The sequence below is a fragment of the Manis javanica genome, chromosome 8, assembly GCF_040802235.1.
Source record: "Manis javanica isolate MJ-LG chromosome 8, MJ_LKY, whole genome shotgun sequence".
NCBI lineage: Eukaryota > Metazoa > Chordata > Mammalia > Pholidota > Manidae > Manis > Manis javanica.
In genome coordinates, this window is record NC_133163.1 from 24,532,425 (window position 1) to 24,551,002 (window position 18,578).

Consider the following 18,578-nt stretch of genomic DNA (forward strand, 5'->3'; position numbering starts at 1 on the left):
GTTTCTTCAAGGAAGTGGTTGAGGACACCGCTAGTAATGATCAGCAAGAAACAGGACTGGTTAAGGCCTTTGATACTGTACAAAGAATCATACCATGATATTTGTCACTACAGCCTGGGAGTCAATAGACCAGTAATTGTAAGAATGTTAGAAGAAACTGGCATTGCTAGAAGCATGCCAGGGCTGCAGATGATTCCAGAAAGCAGTCTCTCCTGTTCCTTTAGAAAGTACAACTCTATAGGGATCATGCTGGAACACATGTCCATCCAGACCCCACACCCATCTAAAAGGTGTTATGTGTATGTCCAGGTCAGTCTTTGTATGTAGAATGTCTGCATGTGTGAGCTTGGAACAAAAATGTAAATGGAAACAGGCCACCACACAGCATTGTTCAAGGAAAGCTACTTTTGACGAATATGTTGCTTGGGATTGAAGTAGTTTGTTCTTCTGTATGTTTAAAACAATTGTAAACATACCTTAATACAGTTATGTTTTTGCTTATTCTTGGCTTTTGCATATCACATATAGTTTTGGTTCTATAAACGGATTATCTGTGACACATTTATAATTGTAATCCACCTCTCTAACTAAACGTGTGTATTATTTCCCCTAAGTATGTGTTAGTTGTTTCCCATCTCAGTGGAACTGGCATATATGGACTTATGCCAAAATTAAATGTTAGCAATAAGATAATCTGCTTTTAAAATAATAAAATATTTCAAATTCAAACGGAGACTTTGATTACCTGGGCACCACTGGTGCTATACCTCACCCTTCCCCCATCTACACAGTTAAGTGAGGACACGTTAAATTTATTTTACTAGCAGACAAGAGATATGTCATTACATTTTAATATATTTTAGTCTTTTTAAGGCATGTTATTCTTTTATTTGGTATCTGATCTTTTAAAAATCCAGAGGTACCTTTTGTTTTTCTAATTTGAAGGTAGAAGAATAATGCCTTAAATATTGTTTAAGTAAAATAAAAAATGTTTAAATATAGATTATCTTGTATATATAAATATAAAACAATTAAAATAATTAGTTTTTAAATACCATGCATCAGACATTTCATTAAGTGTTCTACAAGCATTATTTCATTTAATCTTTAAAGATACTATAAAGTAGGTGTAATCATTCCCAGTTTGTAGACTGGGGCTCAGAGAGGTTAAGCAACCCAGCCAAAACCATACAGATGGTAGATGCTGGAAATAGAATACAAACCCAGATAGTCTGACTTCAGGCACATATACCACCAAAGAACCAGTGAAACTAATGAGTGAAACTCAGGAAGAGTGTGCAACGATTAGTTCCTGACTTTCTCAAACCTGCTTTTGCTGCTTCAATGTATTAACATCAAAGTGGGTGTCTAATTGTTTTAAGTTCTAAAATGTCCTCAATGGAAGCATCTTTTTATACCTATTCCATATTATTAGGTGGAGAATCAGTTTAGCCCCAGTAGAGAGCAGGTTCCACCCCTTTTTATGGTGAGGAGTGATTTTCAGAAAAAGAGGGCATTTGCTTGCCATCTTTGATTCTTAAATTTGCAGAGGTGTTTTGCCTCACCTGGGTGATAATTAGTGGGTTATGTGATGGTAGGATCATCTGAATTGGTGAATAAGGGAAAACTGGTTAAAACTAGCTCTGAAAGTTGGCAGTATGGTGGAGGGTAAAATATATGAGGCATATTTAAAAATTGTAAATTAGAGTGTTAAAGAATGATGATATGTTAGTAAGGGTGTCTGTGTCCTGTGTTTTGATTAAGAGTGTGCTAAAGAATTAAAAAATGGAGACCTAGAAACAATGAGAGAAAGTAAGCTAGTACTTTATTTCATCTTAAAAACTAAAGCTAATCCAAAGGGTCAGAACATGTAGCGTGTGAAAGATATAAGTGGCATAATTTTAAGGGAAAACATGAATGGAGGGAAATAATAATAGTGGACATATATTGTGTTTATGTGTCCTGAGTACTGTTCTAAGTGCTTTTCATTAAATTCTCACAAGTTTTAGACATAGTTCTCCCTCTTTTATAGAATGAGGAAGCTGAGAGGTTAAGTTGCTTACCCAGGGTCACAGGGTTACTAAGTGGAGTCAGGATTTGAACCAGTTGTCCAGTAGTTTGAACATGTAAAAGGATTTCCACTTTCTCAGAGTATTTCAGCTTGAGTGTTGCTGTGTATTCTTGGAGGAGGTACTAGGGGGGAAAAAAACAGTATTTGCCATCAGAGTTTTCAGTTTGTTTTGAGGACATGAGACCACACATGGAAAGTTGTAACAATAAACAGGAATTTATAAAATAACAAGTTAATGAAGCACAAAGTAGAGGCATGTCTTAAATGTGCCAGGAATTTTTCCATAACCTAATTTTTTTTGGTATCATTAATCTGCAATTACATGAGGAACATTATGTTTACTAGACTCCCCCCATCACCAAGTCCCCCCCACATTCCACATTACAGTCACTGTCCATCAGCGAAGTAAGATACTGTAGAATCTTTCATAGTGCTCCTGGTTCCTTTGGAGTTTTTAAAATTAGAAATACATAAACATTTATAGAAAAACAAAATTTTTGGCATTTTTTTTTTCCTGTGGTGTAATGACTATGATACCATTTTTGTATCTCTTGTACATACACACACACAGTGAAATAAATTAAAGCTTCATTATTTAATTATTTTTGTGTACTAGATTTTTTCTTAATAGTTTTGTGTCTTAAAGTTAAGCTGCCCTAAGGCTTCAAGAATGTTAGTAGTCCCCAAATTCAACTTTCTCAGTGTTTGCTTTTAAGTTTCTCTAAGAAATCCTGAAGTGCATTTACAACTACTTTATATGAACAGTTTCTTTTTAACTCTTGGTGAACATATCAATAAATTGGTCTTCTTTCTCAAAAATGAGCACTCTTGTTTTAATTAACAAAATTGAGTTTGATGAAATAGTTCATCTTTTATATAGAGTAAGTAATATGTGGAACAAAATAACATGATCTGTTACAACTGTTTTAGATGTGTGTATTTTCTTAAAAATCAGTAGCAATTATAATGGGGATTCAAAATTCAATTGAATTCCCCTAGGGTACCGAAAACGTCAGAGACTTCAGAACAGTTTTTTTTACTGTGGTATCAAATCTAAATGTTCACTTGCTAATTCACTTCCCCTTTCCTGGAAGAAATAAGAGTTATTTTTGGACCTCTGACTTGCTGATTAAGTAGAGTCAGGAGTCCCAGCAGTTCTCCCTGTTAAAGGATATACTTGCACATGTAAGGAATGCACTGTTTACCTAAGGTCTGTTTAGTGCAGGAACATCTTAAGTCCTGGTAGAAAGCCGCCCAGCCTTTCTTAAACTGTACTCCCTCTGCTTAGCTTCACCCCTTTTAAAATGGAAGTTACACCCTCTGCTTTCCAAAAGAACCTGTTCTTCTACTGTAATTCAGCAAAAGTGTTAGTCCTAAGAAATTATTATTTTGTCAATGTTACCATGTTTAGTGTTCATAATTTCAGATTCCAGTCTTCCTAGAAAGCATAGTTTCAGAAGTAGAACCTTTGCTGTACACTGATAATATTACACTCACCCGTAGACATTACAGTTTTTTAAATCCCACATCGACATTTTAATCCCAGATCATGAGGTGAAGCATTTGGTCATGCTTGAGTACTACAGTGGTATCATTTTAACTTTTTCTTTGCTGAATAGTTCTGACTGCCACTGAACCCAAATAATTTCAATCATAATGTCCCATTGCTCTCTTAAAAGGCAATATTCCAGTGGGCAGTCTGAACTAGGTTTGTTAGTAATACTTTGGGCCAGCCATTCATCAGCATCTCCCTCTTGGCCAAGTATGTAGAAGAAAAATCTAATACTAAAACAACTGTGTGCGGAAAAAATGACTTTATGGGAGTGAAATTAGATGCACAGATGGAAAATAAATATTTTATGGTTGGTATTGTCTCACTTGTGCATTCATTCATATGATTATTTACAAAGAGGAAGAAAGGAAGCGCCAGCCCCTTTATGCTTTCATTTCCTGCCTCAGGGCAAGGGCTGTAACTCCCAAGTGCTATTTTCATAACATTTCCCCTTTGTTGCAAATTCTTGGAACACACAACACCAACACTTTTTATTTTTCCAGGTTTGTCTTTAAACAACGAAGGCTGAGAAGTGAATATCTGAGCCCACCCGTGTGATATTTAGATGGTTTTGTTTTGGTTTTATTTTTAAGTCAGAGGGTGATTATTAAATAGTAGTTGGATATATTTAAAATTATAGATTAAGGAATCAGAAATTAACTTCATTCCAGTTAACTTCAGTCTTTCCAAGTACTTAAATTTTTACTGAAGTTTTGACATTCGTAAAGTTGCCAAATCTTAAGCAGACAGTTTAATGAATATATACATACCTGTCTAACCACCATCCATATCCTAGTATGGACCATTGCCAGTATCACAGAAGGTGATCGTGTGCCTCTTGCCAGACATAACAACTGCTGTTCTGACCTCTATCACTGTGTATTAGTTTTGCCTATTTTTGAACTTCATATAAATGGGATCTTACAGAACAGAGTGCATGTAATTATTCTTTTCAATCTGGATCATTATGTCTTTGAGATACATCCACATGTTTGAGTGGAACAGTAATTCATCTTCATTGCTGTCTAGTATCCTGTTTGAAAATGTAACAGTTTATCCATTCTGCTGATTGGCCTTTCAGTTGTTTCCTGGTTTTTGCTGCTATTAAGAGTGGCATTCCTTGTACATGACTTTTGATACACAATTCTGTTGGGTATATGTGCTTAGGGGTGGAATTGCTCAGTCACAGAGTTACGCATATGTTTAGGTTCAGCATATTTGCCATTTTTACAAAGTACTAGAGGGTCCCGTATTATTGCCAACACTTGGATTAGGCTTTCCAACTACTTTAAAGACACATTTCCATTAGGGGAAATTAAAGATGGAAATAGAGAAAAGAAACATTATTTATTCTTACTGCAAACTGGGAACAATATCATTTAAAGTGTTTATTCATTTCTTCCTTTTGCCCTACCTTCCCAGGCCAATATTTTGAGAATATTTACTAAATTCCACCCAAGGGAAAATAAATGTACAAAAACGAGCAGGATGAAGACCTAAATAAGTGGAGAGATATCTGTACTCATGGGTTGGAGGACTTAATATTGTTAAGAAGGTAGTACTCCCAAATTTATCTAACAAAATTCCAGCTGCCTTTTTGTAGAAATGGCAGGCTGATCCTAAAATTCATATAGAAAATAGATTGGTGGTTGCTCAGGGCAGTGGGAAGAGAGAGAGGCATGGGTAGTGACTGCTAGTGGGTATGGAGTTTGGGCAGTGATAAATTATAATGGTGATGGTTGTACATATTTGCAAATATACTAAAAAACCACTGAATTGTAAATTTTAAAATGGAATTTAGCAGGGTGTGAATTATAGAAATAAAAATCCAGAAAGGTAAGGAAAGGGCCTACTGAGAGAGGCCCTACTTAATCATAAGGGATTGCCTTTAATGTGCTGTTAATCAGTTAGCTGGTATTTTATATTGGGTTTTCCCACAGGTGGTTTTATACTCTAAATATATCAGGTTGCTCCACATTTATATCTTCCTCTAGAATTAATGAATAGTAACGAATCTTTGGGAGGTAAAAATATTCACAAGATCATATAGGAATCCATCTCTAACTCAGGATTAGGGGTACAAGAGAAAAACCCATGGTCCCTGTGAAGAAATAACCCTCAGGGCCAGTAGTTCTCAACCAACCAGGAACACTTGCCTTCCTGAGCCGCATTTGGAAAACTGTAGGGTCATTTTTGGTTGGTTGTGGGGAGGTACTTTGGCATATATTGCCAAAGGACCAGTGATTCTAAATGTTCTGCAGGCACTGGACTGCCTTTACAATCAGGAATTGTCATGCCCAAAATGCCAACAGCAGTCTTACTGAGAAACACTGGCTACAGTTGACTGAAATTTTGCAGATGCCCCCACTTTGGAAGATGGAGGAATGGTAGAAATCTTAGAATGGAAATTGGAAAGGAGAATGTAGGATGGAAGGAAGTCTCTAGGCATGACCTTCTTGTCCTGGGAGCAGATGGCACAGCACCAGAGAATCAAGGTGATGGTGGTCGGAGCCTCTGGGCTGGGGTGGCAGGAGCAGCGTCGGTCCAGAAGCCTTCCTGAGTTGCAGGCTAGTCTCCCGGAGGTGGGCCGTGGTGGGGGGGTAGCAGGCGCCAGCAGTGACTTGTAATTAAGTCACTTCATCATTTTCCTTTCGGGTTCCTACCTACAATTCCCTTTTAGGCATCCCTACTTGATACAGAAGCACGAGTGGATCAGTGAGTAGTAGTTAAGAGTGCAGTCTGTGGAACCACAAGAACGAGGGAGCTCAAATCTTGATTCTTCACTGAGTTACTTTGCTTTTCTGGGTGTTAGTTTGCTCAACTGTAAAATAACTCTTAAATTTGCCTCTGTTTCTAAAAGGTTTTTTTTTAAATTTAATTTAATGTTTATTTTTATTTTTTTATTAAGGTATTATTGGTATACACTCTTACGAGGGTTTCACATGAAAAAATGATGTGGTTACTACATTTACCCATATTATCAAGTCCCCACCCATACCCCATTGCATTCACTGTCCACCAGTGTAGTAAGATGCAACAGATTCACTATTTTGCCTTCTCTGGGCTACCCTGTCTTCCCCATGACCCCTCACACCATGTATACTAAACATAATACCCCTCAATCCCCTTCTCCCTCCCTCCCCACCTGCCCTCCCACACCCCTCCCCTTTGGTAACCACTAGTCCCTTTTTGTAGTCTGCAAGTCTGCTGCTGCTTTATTCCTTCAGTTTTGCTATGTTGCTCTACTCCACAAATAAAGGAAATCATTTGGCACTTGTCTTTCCCTGCCTTGCTTATTTCACTGAGCATAATATCCTTCACCTCCATCCTTGTTGTTGCAAATGGTAGGATTTGTTTCTTTCTTATGGCCAAATAGTATTCCATTGTGTATATGTACCACATCTTCTTTATCCATTCATCTACTGATGGACACTTAGGTTGTTTCCATATCTTGGCTATTGTAAATAGTGATGCAGTAAACATAGCGGTGCATGTGTCTTTTTGAATCTGAGAACTTGTATTCTTTGGGTAAATTCCTAGGAGTGGGATTCCTGGGTCAAATGGTATTTCTATTTTTAGTTTTCTGAGGAACCTCCATATTGCTTTCCATAATGGCTGAACTAGCTTACATTCCCACTAGCAGTGTAGGAGGGTTCCCCTTTCTCCACATCCTTGCCAGCATTTGTTGTTCTTAGTCTTTTCGATGCTGGCCATCCTAACTGGTGTGAGGTGATATCTCGTTGTGGTTTTAATTTGCATTTCCCTGGTGATTAGTGATGTGTAGCATCTTTTCATGTGTCTGTTGGCCATCTGAATTTCTTCTTTGGAGAATTGTCTCTTCATATCCTCTGCCCATTTTTTAATCGGGTTGTTTGCTTTTTGGGTGTTGAGGCGTGTGAGTTCTTTGTATATTTTGGATGTTAACCTCTTGTTGGATATTCCATTTACAAATATATTCTCCCATACTGTAGGATGCCTTTTTGTTCTGTTGATGGTGTCCTTTGCTGTACAGAAGCTTTGTAGTTTGATGTAGTCCCATGTGTTCATTTTTGCTTTTGTTTCCCTCATTCAAGGAGATGTGTTCAGGAAGAAGGTGCTCATGTTTATATTCAGGAGATTTTGCCTATGTTGTCTTCTAAGAGTTTTATGGTTTCATGACTTACATTCAGGTCTTTGATCCATTTTGAGTTTTACTTTTGTGTATGGGATTAAACAATAATCCAGTTTCATTCTCTTGCATGTAGTCTAAAAGGTTTTCTTAAAGCCTACTAAGTCTGTTCTTCCTCTCAGAAGTTACTGATGTAGTGTATGAAAGATGCTGTGTTTAATTGTTGAGCATGAAAGGAATTTGAATTCTTAGTCCAGGTTTTCTTGTCTCTTGAAAGTGTCATGATTACATCTAAGATCTTTCTACCTGAAGACTGACTGAATCCATGTGTGAGGCCATCTGTTCCGTTTGGGGGACCCTAAACTGAGAAAACCCCTATCTGCTTTGAGATTATGACCTCTGAGAAGGAGGGAGGGGGAAAAAGTTCTTTAATTTCAGATTCTTCCAGCCCATTACAGTTAATTGGAAAGTGTAAGTCTAAGGAGTTGCAGTAATTTTATTTTATTTTTCCCAGGAAGGCAGATTATATCAGCATATCCAGGAAATCTAAGAAGATTAGGAGCTGTGTAATGGAGTATAATGTGAATTAGAGGGTCAGCTTTGGCTGCACATCATTTATATTTGTGACCTTTATTTTGAAAGATTTCAGTTAACACCAGAAATGTGATTTTTGAAATTGCACTCAGACACATTTTGTTGGTTTTAAGTTACATAAAAACTCATCCGCTAAATTGAAAATGATGCTGCTGTTGAAGCAGGTGAATACGTGCTGTATTCTTTGAAGCATAAATTCTGAGTAGTTAGCACTAATATAATACCATTTAAGAAAAATGTCTGCTGCCTTCTGTATCCCATTCTTTGTACATAGATCTTATCTGTTTTTTTTTTTTAACGAGTCTTGAGACTTAAAATCTGCAGCTCGTAAAACACTATCTGTTCTGAATGATTCCTGTCTGAGAAGGCTTATGAAGTTTTATTTGAGTAATAATATAGTAGTTCCTTAAAACCTTAAGATTACATGGCTGAGAATCCCGATAACTCTGAATCAAAACTTGACAGAATCTTTCCTTCTAAAAATGTCTGGAATGCATTTGGCACAACTTGAAAATCTAATGGAAGTAGTTAATAAACATAGCTCTCTAAATCCAATTCTATTTTATAAAAGTGATTCAAAGTTATCAATATGTAGTGGTTATTAATAGCAAGATAATTGTGATGCTCCTTTCACCTCCATCCTCTACCCTGTTTTAGGCTATTTCCTTGAAAGAATTAAATCTAATACCACCACAACCTGTTGATTCTTCATATTCGTTACTTCCTTCCTAAGGATAAAATGTAATGCAAAGAAGTTGAGGACTAAAAACTATCCTGTTGAAGTTATCTGCTACATTTTCTGAGAAATTAAATTACACACGTGTTTACTTTTCTTTCTCTTCCATGCCGAGCTGTAGATTTTTATGGAAGAGGTTCTAAAAATGGCTTCATTCTAGCGAACTGTATTGCATAAGCCCAAAAGAACAGCAACACAGTGAGGTACATTTGTCAAGTTAAGAAGAATTGGTAGGTTTTTCTCTAAATTGCTTTTAAGTTTTTTATCACCCTTAAAAGTAAAGATTTATGTTTGAAAAGAAGATGAGAATGCTGACCTCTTATAACATCTGTGTTCTTTCTGAATCAAGGATAAAGAACTTTTTAAAAGGTACTATCTTTTTTTTTATTAGTCTAAACTTTTAAAATCCATATTAGACCCATAATTGCTGCAACTTGACAGTAAGAAAACTTAGAACTGAGCTAGCAGCTGGACTTAAATAGTAATTACACTTATTGCATTTGATACTTAATTCAAAATGGGCAACTGTTGTATTTGAAATTGAGTCTCACCTCAATAAGGGACTGCTTTCCAATATGTGTAAATGCCAGAAAGCTTACTAATTTGTCTACATTTATTTGGCTGCTTTTTCTGTTAGTGTCTTTGAGATTATTAAGTCAAACCACAAGAAATTTCCTTTTTTAGGCCAAAATCAGTCAAATAACTTACAGTTTCATGGTTCAGTCTACTAGCTTTGTTGGACACACAGACCAGTGCATTTCTGGGACTCACTGTAACTGCCATTTTACTGAAGTTGATGCCTTTCTTTAGTGCTAGTCTGACTCTTCCACTCAGGCATTATTCCTCTGCTCACCAGTGGTAATTGTATTTGCTATTCAAGATGAGTTTATTGGAAGAACTACTTTTTACTTGTCTCGTAGTCGCCCTATGTCTTCTTAGGCTCCTTTACCCAGTCATCCCTACCCCATTCATTGCCAGTAGGTGCTGTTTTTTTTTTTTTTTATTTTTTTTATTTTTTTTATTTTTTTTATTTTATTTTTTTTTGAGAGGGTATCTCTCATATTTATTGATCAAATGGTTGTTAACAACAATAAAATTCAGTATAGGGGGGTCAATGCTCAATGTACAATCATTAATCCATCTCAAGCCTAATTCTCGTCAGTCTCCAATCTTCTGAAGCATAACGAACAAGTTCTTACATGGTGAACGAATTCTTACAGAGTGAATAAATTCTTACATGGTGAACAGTACAAGGGCATTCATCACAGAAACTTTCGGTTTTGATCATGCAATATGACCTATAAACCATCAGGTCAAATATGAATATTCATTTGATTTTTGTACTTGATTTATATGTTGATCCCACATTTCTCCTATTATTATTATTATTTTTATTTTTAATAAAATGCTGAAGTGGTAGGTAGATGCAAGATAAAGGTAGAAAACATAGTTTAGTGCTGTAAGAAGGCAAATATAGATGATCAGATGATCAGGTGTGTGCCTATGGACTAAGTATTAATCCAGGCTAGACAAGGGCAGCAAGACATCCACGGATGCAGAAGATTTCTCTCAAAGCAGGGGGGGTGAGGTTCTGAGCCTCACCTCTGTTGATCCCCAAATTCTCACCTGATGGCCCCCCTGCGACTGTGCCTGTCTTAGGTTGTTCCTCCCTTGAGGAATCTTACCCGTCTCTGGCTAACCAGTCATCTTCCGGGGCCATACAGGGAAATGTAAAGTTGGTAAGTGAGAGAGAAGCCATATTGTTTGCAAAGGTTAGCTTTTTACTTCTTTGCAGATTTATGCCCTGTGGCTTCTATGCCCAGCACTTGTCTCGAGGTATCTTTACCACCTGGAGGAATTATGATACTCGGTAAATTCGATATGAGGCACGAATTCTATTTAAGGTCTGTAATTAGGAAGGAAGAAGAAAAGCTATAGATGTAGCATATGAAGGAAACTTGGGAGGATTGATTATTTCTTTGACATATCTTCTTGTATAGTACCTTAAGTATGTATAGGTTTTAAACTACTAACTAATTTGCACACACATATTAACATAATAGGAATACGGTGACATAAACAAAGCAAATCTATAATTACCAGCCATCTCCAGTGAAGCCAAGAAAACCATTTAGGCACCCTAGGCATTTGTGAAAATTTATCTATGATATGATGGATATTTTCCAACTGTACTTGAACCATCAGACAAATTAAAGCAGCCCATTTCTGGGATCTGTTCACATCCCATATGTTCTTTTAACCATAGATAGTCTATAGTCATGAGATTTTGGGGTGCTACAACTTGCACCCCTCCCAACTCCTGGTTGAGTTCCAACAGTACAGATCCAGTCAAATTCGTTGTCTCACTGTATGCATATGCCAGCCTAGACATCTCCCTCCTCCTTCTTATGGCAAGTCCAGGAGACGGTGGGCTGGATGCAGCCACAACCGCAGCATCGTCCAGATCCCTGTGGAGGCTTTTTGATGATCATCCCCCGGCACGAGTCCTCCAGAGAGTGCTGATGCCGGAAGCTCCTCCTCATATCGTATCTTAGTTCATTTTCTGGGTCTCCAAGCTAGGCCTTGATCTTCTGCGTAGAAACAAACAGACCCTTTGCCCACACTTTGACATGCCCTCTATACCACTGTGCAGAACTCATTGGAGGTCAGCACACAGTAACTGCTTTTTTTTTTTTTTTTTTTTTTTTAATTAAGAGAAAGGAATATTATCAGAAAAGAGTACCTCCATAGCTGATCATCTGACACCCTTTAAGTGATCAACATTAAGGATATTTAAAGCATGCGTTGATCTTTGATTTACCAATAGTTTTATCCTGTTAAGGAGTAATCCCCCTTTTCTTTCTTTCTTTCTTTTTTTTTTTAAATTTTTAATCTACACTTACCTGAAGAATACTATGTTTACTATGCTCTCCCCTATATCAGGTCCCCCCTAACAACCACATTACGGTTACTGTCCATCAGCTTAGCAAAATGTTGTAGAGTCACTACTTGTCCTCTCTGTGTTGTGCAGCCCACCCTCCCCTTTCTCCCTCCCCCCCATGCATGCTAATCTTAATACCCCCCTTCTTCTTCCCCCCCCTTATCCCTCCCTGCCCACCCATCCTCCCCAGTTCCTTTCCCTTTGGTACCTGTTAGTCCATTTTTGGGTTCTGTAATTCTGCTGCTGTTTTGTTCCTTCAGTTTTTCCTTTGTTCCTATACTCCTCAGATGAGTGAAATCATTTGGTATTTCTCTTTCTCCGCTTGGCTTATTTCACTGAGCATAATACTCTCCAACTCCATCCATGTTGCTGCAAATGGTTGGATTTTTCCACTTCTTATGGCTGAGTAGTATTCCATTGTGTATATGTACCACATCTTCTTTATCCATTCATCTACAGATGGACATTTAGGTTGCTTCCAATTCTTGGCTATTGTAAATAGTGCTGCGATAAACATAGGAGTGCATCTGTCTTTCTCAAACTTGATTGCTGCGTTCTTAGGGTAAATTCCTAGGAGTGGAATTCCTGGGTCAAATGGTAGGTCTGTTTTGAGCATTTTGATGCACCTCCATACTGCTTTCCACAATGGTTGAACTAATTTACATTCCCACCAGCAGTGTAGGAGGGTTCCCCTTTCTCCACAGCCTCGCCAACATTTGTTGTTGTTTGTCTTTTGGATGGCAGCTATCCTTACTGGTGTGAGGTGATACCTCATTGTAGTTTTAATTTGCATTTCTCTGATAATTAGCGATGTGGAGCATCTTTTCATGTGTCTCTTGGCCATCTGTATTTCTTTTTTGGAGAACTGTCTGTTCAGTTCCTCTGCCCATTTTTTAATTGGGTTATTTGTTTTTTGTTTGTTGAGGCGTGTGAGCTCTTTATATATTCTGGACGTCAAGCCTTTATCAGATCTGTCATTTTCAAATATATTCTCCCATACTGTAGGGTTCCTTTTTGTTCTATTGATGGTGTCTTTCGCTGTACAGAAGCTTTTCAGCTTAATGTAGTCCCACTTGCTCATTTTTGCTGTTGTTTTCCTTGCCCGGGGAGATATGTTCAAGAAGAGATCACTCATGTTTATATCTAAGAGGTTTTTGCCTATGTTTTTTTCCAAGAGTTTAATGGTTTCGTGACTTACATTCAGGTCTTTGATCCATTTTGAGTTTACCTTTGTATATGGGGTTAGACAATGGTCCAGTTTCATTCTCCTACATGTAGCTGTCCAGTTTTGCCAGCACCATCTGTTGAAGAGACTGTCATTTTGCCATTGTATGTCCATGGCTCCTTTATCAAATATTAATTGACCATATATGTTTGGGTTAATTTCTGGGGTCTCTAATCTGTTCCACTGGTCTGTGGCTCTGTTCTTGTGCCAGTACCAAATTGTCTTGATTACTATGGCTTTGTAGTAGAGCTTGAAGTTGGGGAGTGAGATCCCCCCTACTTTATTCTTCTTTTTCAGGATTGCTTTGGCTATTCGGGGTCTTTGGTGTTTCCATATGAATTTTTGAATTATTTGTTCCAATTCATTGAAGAATGTTGCTGGTAATTTGAGAGGGATTGCATCAAATTTGTATATTGCTTTCGGCAGGATGGCCATTTTGACGATATTAATTCTTCCTAGCCATGAGCATGGGATGAGTTTCCATTTATTAGTGTCCCCTTTAATTTCTCTTAAGAGTGACTTGTAGTTTTCAGAGTATAAGTCTTTCACTTCCTTGGTTAGGTTTATTCCTAGGTATTTTATTCTTTTTGATGCAATGGTGAATGGAATTGTTTTCCTGATTTCTCTTTCTATTGATTCGTTGTTAGTGTATAGGAAAGCTACAGATTTCTGTGTGTTGATTTTGTATCCTGCAACTTTGCTGTATTCCGATATCAGTTCTAGTAGTTTTGGAGTGGAGTCTTTAGGGTTTTTTATGTACAGTATCATATCATCTGCAAATAGTGACAGTTTAACTTCTTCTTTACCAATCTGGATTCCTTGTATTTCTTTGTTTTGTCTGATTGCCGTGGCTAGGACCTCCAGTACTATGTTAAATAACAGTGGGGAGAGTGGGCATCCCTGTCTGGTTCCCGATCTCAGTGGAAATGCTTTCAGCTTCTCGCTGTTCAGTATAATGCTGGCTGTGGGTTTATCATATATGGCCTTTATTATGTTGAGGTACTTGCCCTCTATTCCCATTTTGCTGAGAGTTTTTATCATGAATGGATGTTGAATTTTGTCAAATGCTTTTTCAGCATCTATGGAGATGATCATGTGGTTTTTGTCTTTCTTTTTGTTGATGTGGTGGATGATGTTGATGGATTTTCGAATGTTGTACCATCCTTGCATCCCTGGGATGAACCCCACTTGGTCATGGTGTATGATCCTTTTGATATACTGTTGAATTCTGTTTGCTAATATTTTATTGAGTATTTTTGCATCTACATTCATCAGGGATATTGGTCTGTAATTTTCTTTTTTGGTGGGGTCTTTTCCTGGTTTTGGTATTAGGGTGATGTTGGCTTCATAGAATGAGTTTGGGAGTATTCCCTCTTCTTCTATTTTGTGGAACACTTTAAGGAGAATGGGTATTATGTCTTCTCTGTGTGTCTGATAAAATTCCAAGGTAAATCCGTCCGGCCCCGGGGTTTTGTTCTTGGGTAGTTTTTTGATTACTGTTTCAATTTCTTTGCTTGTAATTGGTTTGTTTAACTTTTGTGTTTCTTCCTTGGTCAGTCTTGGGAGGTTGTATTTTTCTAGGAAGTTGTCCATTTCTTCTAGGTTTTCCAGCTTGTTGGCATATAGGTTTTCATAGTAGTCTTTAATAATTCTTTGTATTTCTGTGGAGTCTGTCGTGATTTTTCCATTCTCATTTCTGATTATGTTGATTTGTGTTGACTCTCTTTTTCTCAGTAGGTGCTGTTTTAAAAATAAGATACAGATACTGTTACCCAAAAAAGGGTTAAATGTTGGAAAAACAATTTGTTGGTCTTAGGAAAAGAAGCACTGAGAGAAAACCTTGATCTGTCTCCTACTGAATGAAAGCCCTTCATGAATGTAATTTAACATCTGTGGGCCTGTTTCTTTATGTGGGAAGTGTAAATAGTTCATTCTTTTACCATATCAATCTAAAGCAGTTAGGATCAAGTGAAATCAAGCTGTTAATTGTTAATTGTAATAATTCTTTCCTTATTTGAGTGTGACTGGGATGCCTAAATATGTCAGGAGATTTTCTGTTTAGCTTTTTTTTTTTTTAACTTTATGGCTGGCATAATGAAGGTTGATAATCTCAACTCTGTTGCCATTAACACATGAATGTATAAACAAATGTGGTATATCTTTCTGAAGATATGTAATGATATGTAAATTGGGGTTTTCAGTGCCTATTCCTGGTATCCAGGTGGCGTATATGAGTGTTGTTCTAGATGTATTTTCCTCTGGGACTCTTGTCAGGGAACAAAGGACAATGAATGGTGAGACTGAGATTTCCTTTCGTTAAGGAAAACTTTCGTAGAATGATAGAGTGGAAAAGTTAAGCTCTAAATCTCCTACCGTTTTTTCTTTTCCTTGATAATTTTTCTTGGTATCTTTGGAATGAGAAAAAAAACATTTTAACAGAATTTAGTTGGTTTGTGATAAGAAAAAGGTAGCAAGTTGCAAAATAATAAAGTGGGTACAGGAAAAACTAATGTATACTAATATGCTAATGTGTGGCTCGATTTTTAAAAACCATCTTTAGTGAGATCATATACATATAATAAATTTCACCAATTTTAAGTATAATTCCATATATTTTGACAAATATGTATAGCCATGTAACCATACCACAGTTGAGGAGTAGAATATTGTCACCCCCAGAAAGTTCCCATATACCCCACCCCTTTGCTGTCAGCCCTCTCTCTACCCTTGGCAACCACTACCGTTTTCTGTCACTTTAATCATACCTTTTTTAGACTTTCCTCTGAATGAATTCCAATAATGTTTGGTCTTTTGTGTCTGCCTTATCTCATTGAACAATGCTTTTGAGATTCATCAGCATAGTTACATGTGTCAGTTGTTTCTTCCTTTTTATATATTTCCTTTCTCTTTTTATCGTGTCTCCTTTCCCTTTCTGAATATATGGAACATGTTTGTAACAGATTTTTGTGTTCTTGTCTGCTAATACTCTGTTACTTCTGGTCTGTTTTGATTGATTGACTTTTCTCCTGGTGGGTAAGTTATATTTTCCTATTTCTTTGAATTTTTTGTTATATGTCAGATGTTGTGAATTTTATATTACAGGGGGCTGTGTCATGTATTCATTCTTTTAGATAATGTTGGACTTTGTTCTGGGATTCAATTGGATCCTTTTGATTTGCTCTTATTAAAATTTGTTAGGGTAGGTCCAGAGCAACATTTCCTTTAGAGCTAATGTAGTTCCCCTACTAGTGGGGTTCTGAGGACTTTCCATTTAGGTGGGTGAAAATACAAACTATTCCTAACTCTGTATGAGCACTGGGGTATGTTCAGTCTGCTGCTTTCTGTGGGTGGGTCTTTCCCCAACCCCTGAGAATCCTCATGTGTACAAGTCAGCACTCTGCCAAAGGATCAGGGCGACCCTTCTGTAGATCCCCAAAACTCTCTTTGCATCACCCTCCTCCCCTGTACACTGCCTAACTGATTCTAGCCACCTTATCCTCCACAACTCCAATCTCTAGTGTCCTCACCTGACAAGACTAGGATCCCCCTCCCTGGAGAGCAGGCTGGGACCTGCCTCTGGGCAGTACAGGGGCAATCCAAAGGCTCTTTTCTTGTTTCTCTTCTTTCCCGCAGCACAGTCCTGCACTACCTGTGGCCCAGTGTCTGAAAGCCATTGTTTTATATACTTTGCACAGTTTTCTGTTGTTCACCACAGGGAGGTGAACTCAGCCCCTGGTACTCTATCATGGCTGGAAGTGGAAGTCTCTTCTGAATGCAAATGTATATTGGTATTTCTAGGGAAAAATTAGGGTATGTGGCTCATTAATTCTCAGTGTACTTAAATATAACACTGTGATGTCTGTTTTGTTATATGTAAGATGTATGTCATAAATTAAGTGATGTTCTTCAGTATTCACAACTAAACTAATCCAAGCTTAAGTGTTATTCTCTGTTGCCTTGAAATTATTTACAGAATATTACTTTTGGGTTATTTATAGCAATTTCTGATTAACTTATCTTTTGAAGAGTTTGATGATTATATTTTTTGAAATATGAAACTGCTGGCTTTCTAATAGATGTGAGAAATGACTGTAACCTTTCTTCATTGTGGGTGTCTGTAGTTCTGAAGGATATAAAACAGTTCTTAGCCCTTTGTAAGCTGGTCTTTTGAATTTATGGCTTGTTCTCTATAACAGCACAATTGTTTGGACATCTGTTCATAGATTGACCTGCCATAATGTCAAAGTCAGCACACGTATTTAGTCAGCAGTTAGAGAAATGTATGTTTTAATCCGTTTATGTTTAGAGAAGATGAACAAAGTAGGATCAAAAATAAGATTTCATGTCATGATGGATATGCTGTTGCTGTCTGGTAGAAATGTTAGGGAAATGGTAACATAAAATCAACTCAGGAAAATTGGGGGCTCTAAATTTTTAGATTGCTCTAGTTTTATGTGTAAAATTTGCAGCACAGTTAGTTGGGATGAATATTGAAGTTGAGAGACCTAGATTCTAGTCTCAGCCGTGCTGTGTGTTACTGTATGACTTTGTGAGAGTCTCCTAATAGATAAGATGAAGATAATAATAAATGTCCTACCTACTCTAAAGGGAGGTAGAGTGTTAAATGAGGTAGTATTTATGAAGGTGAGGATGCTAATGTGCCATGGAAATATTAGTCATTTAAACTTTATTTTGTATATTATAAAATTTTCTGTCTGCACGAAGTATGAAAATACAAAGCAAGATATGTTTGTTTATATTACATACAGTTTGCTCTGCAAAAATATTTTGTGTTGGAAAGAAACAAAGTATGGGACTGACTGATAGAATGTAGGTAAAGGAGACTGCTGTCTTTTTTTCCGCTCCTTTTTTTAGTAGTATTTTGTTTCCCTCCCTGTGATTTTTCAGGCAAAGAGTGTATACAGCAGTTAGCTGAAAACACCAGATATTTCAGGAGACGCCTGAAAGAAATGGGCTTCATCATCTATGGAAATGAAGATTCTCCAGTGGTGCCTTTGATGCTCTACATGCCAGCCAAAATTGGGTACATTTTGTTGTAGATTATAGACTGGTCTCTCCTTAGACTTCAGAGTTTCCATGATGTGAGACTCAGGTTTATTTATTTTGTTAGGGAAAACTGTTTTGGCCTCCTTATTTAGCCTTCATTTGCTAGTTATGCCATAGGTTCAATAGTGGATTCCAGTTTGTAAAACACATTAATTTGTTAGTCTTCCCTTAAACAAACATTGGGTTTAATGCACTCTAAGGGGTTGACATAGGTCAATGTACAAGACACAAAAATAAAAACCCTTGTCCTTGTGGAATTTATTGTTTAGTGGGACAAGAGCCAG

The 18,578-nt window shown here is 37.2% G+C and overlaps 1 protein-coding gene across 3 annotated transcripts in view; it reads left to right on the forward strand.

The window, feature by feature from the left end:
* SPTLC2 (serine palmitoyltransferase long chain base subunit 2) overlaps positions 1 to 18,578 on the forward strand; it is a 127,861-nt gene that overhangs the window by 102,344 nt on the left and 6,939 nt on the right. For all 3 annotated transcript variants that reach the window (XR_012133743.1, XR_005061721.2, XM_037019836.2), the window contains one exon: positions 18,136 to 18,271. Coding sequence is in view for 1 of the 3 variants with exons in the window: in XM_037019836.2 (XP_036875731.1) it covers positions 18,136 to 18,271 (136 nt within the window). In the remaining 2 variants the exon portion in view is untranslated. Of the gene's footprint in view, positions 1 to 18,135; positions 18,272 to 18,578 lie in introns of those variants that run through there.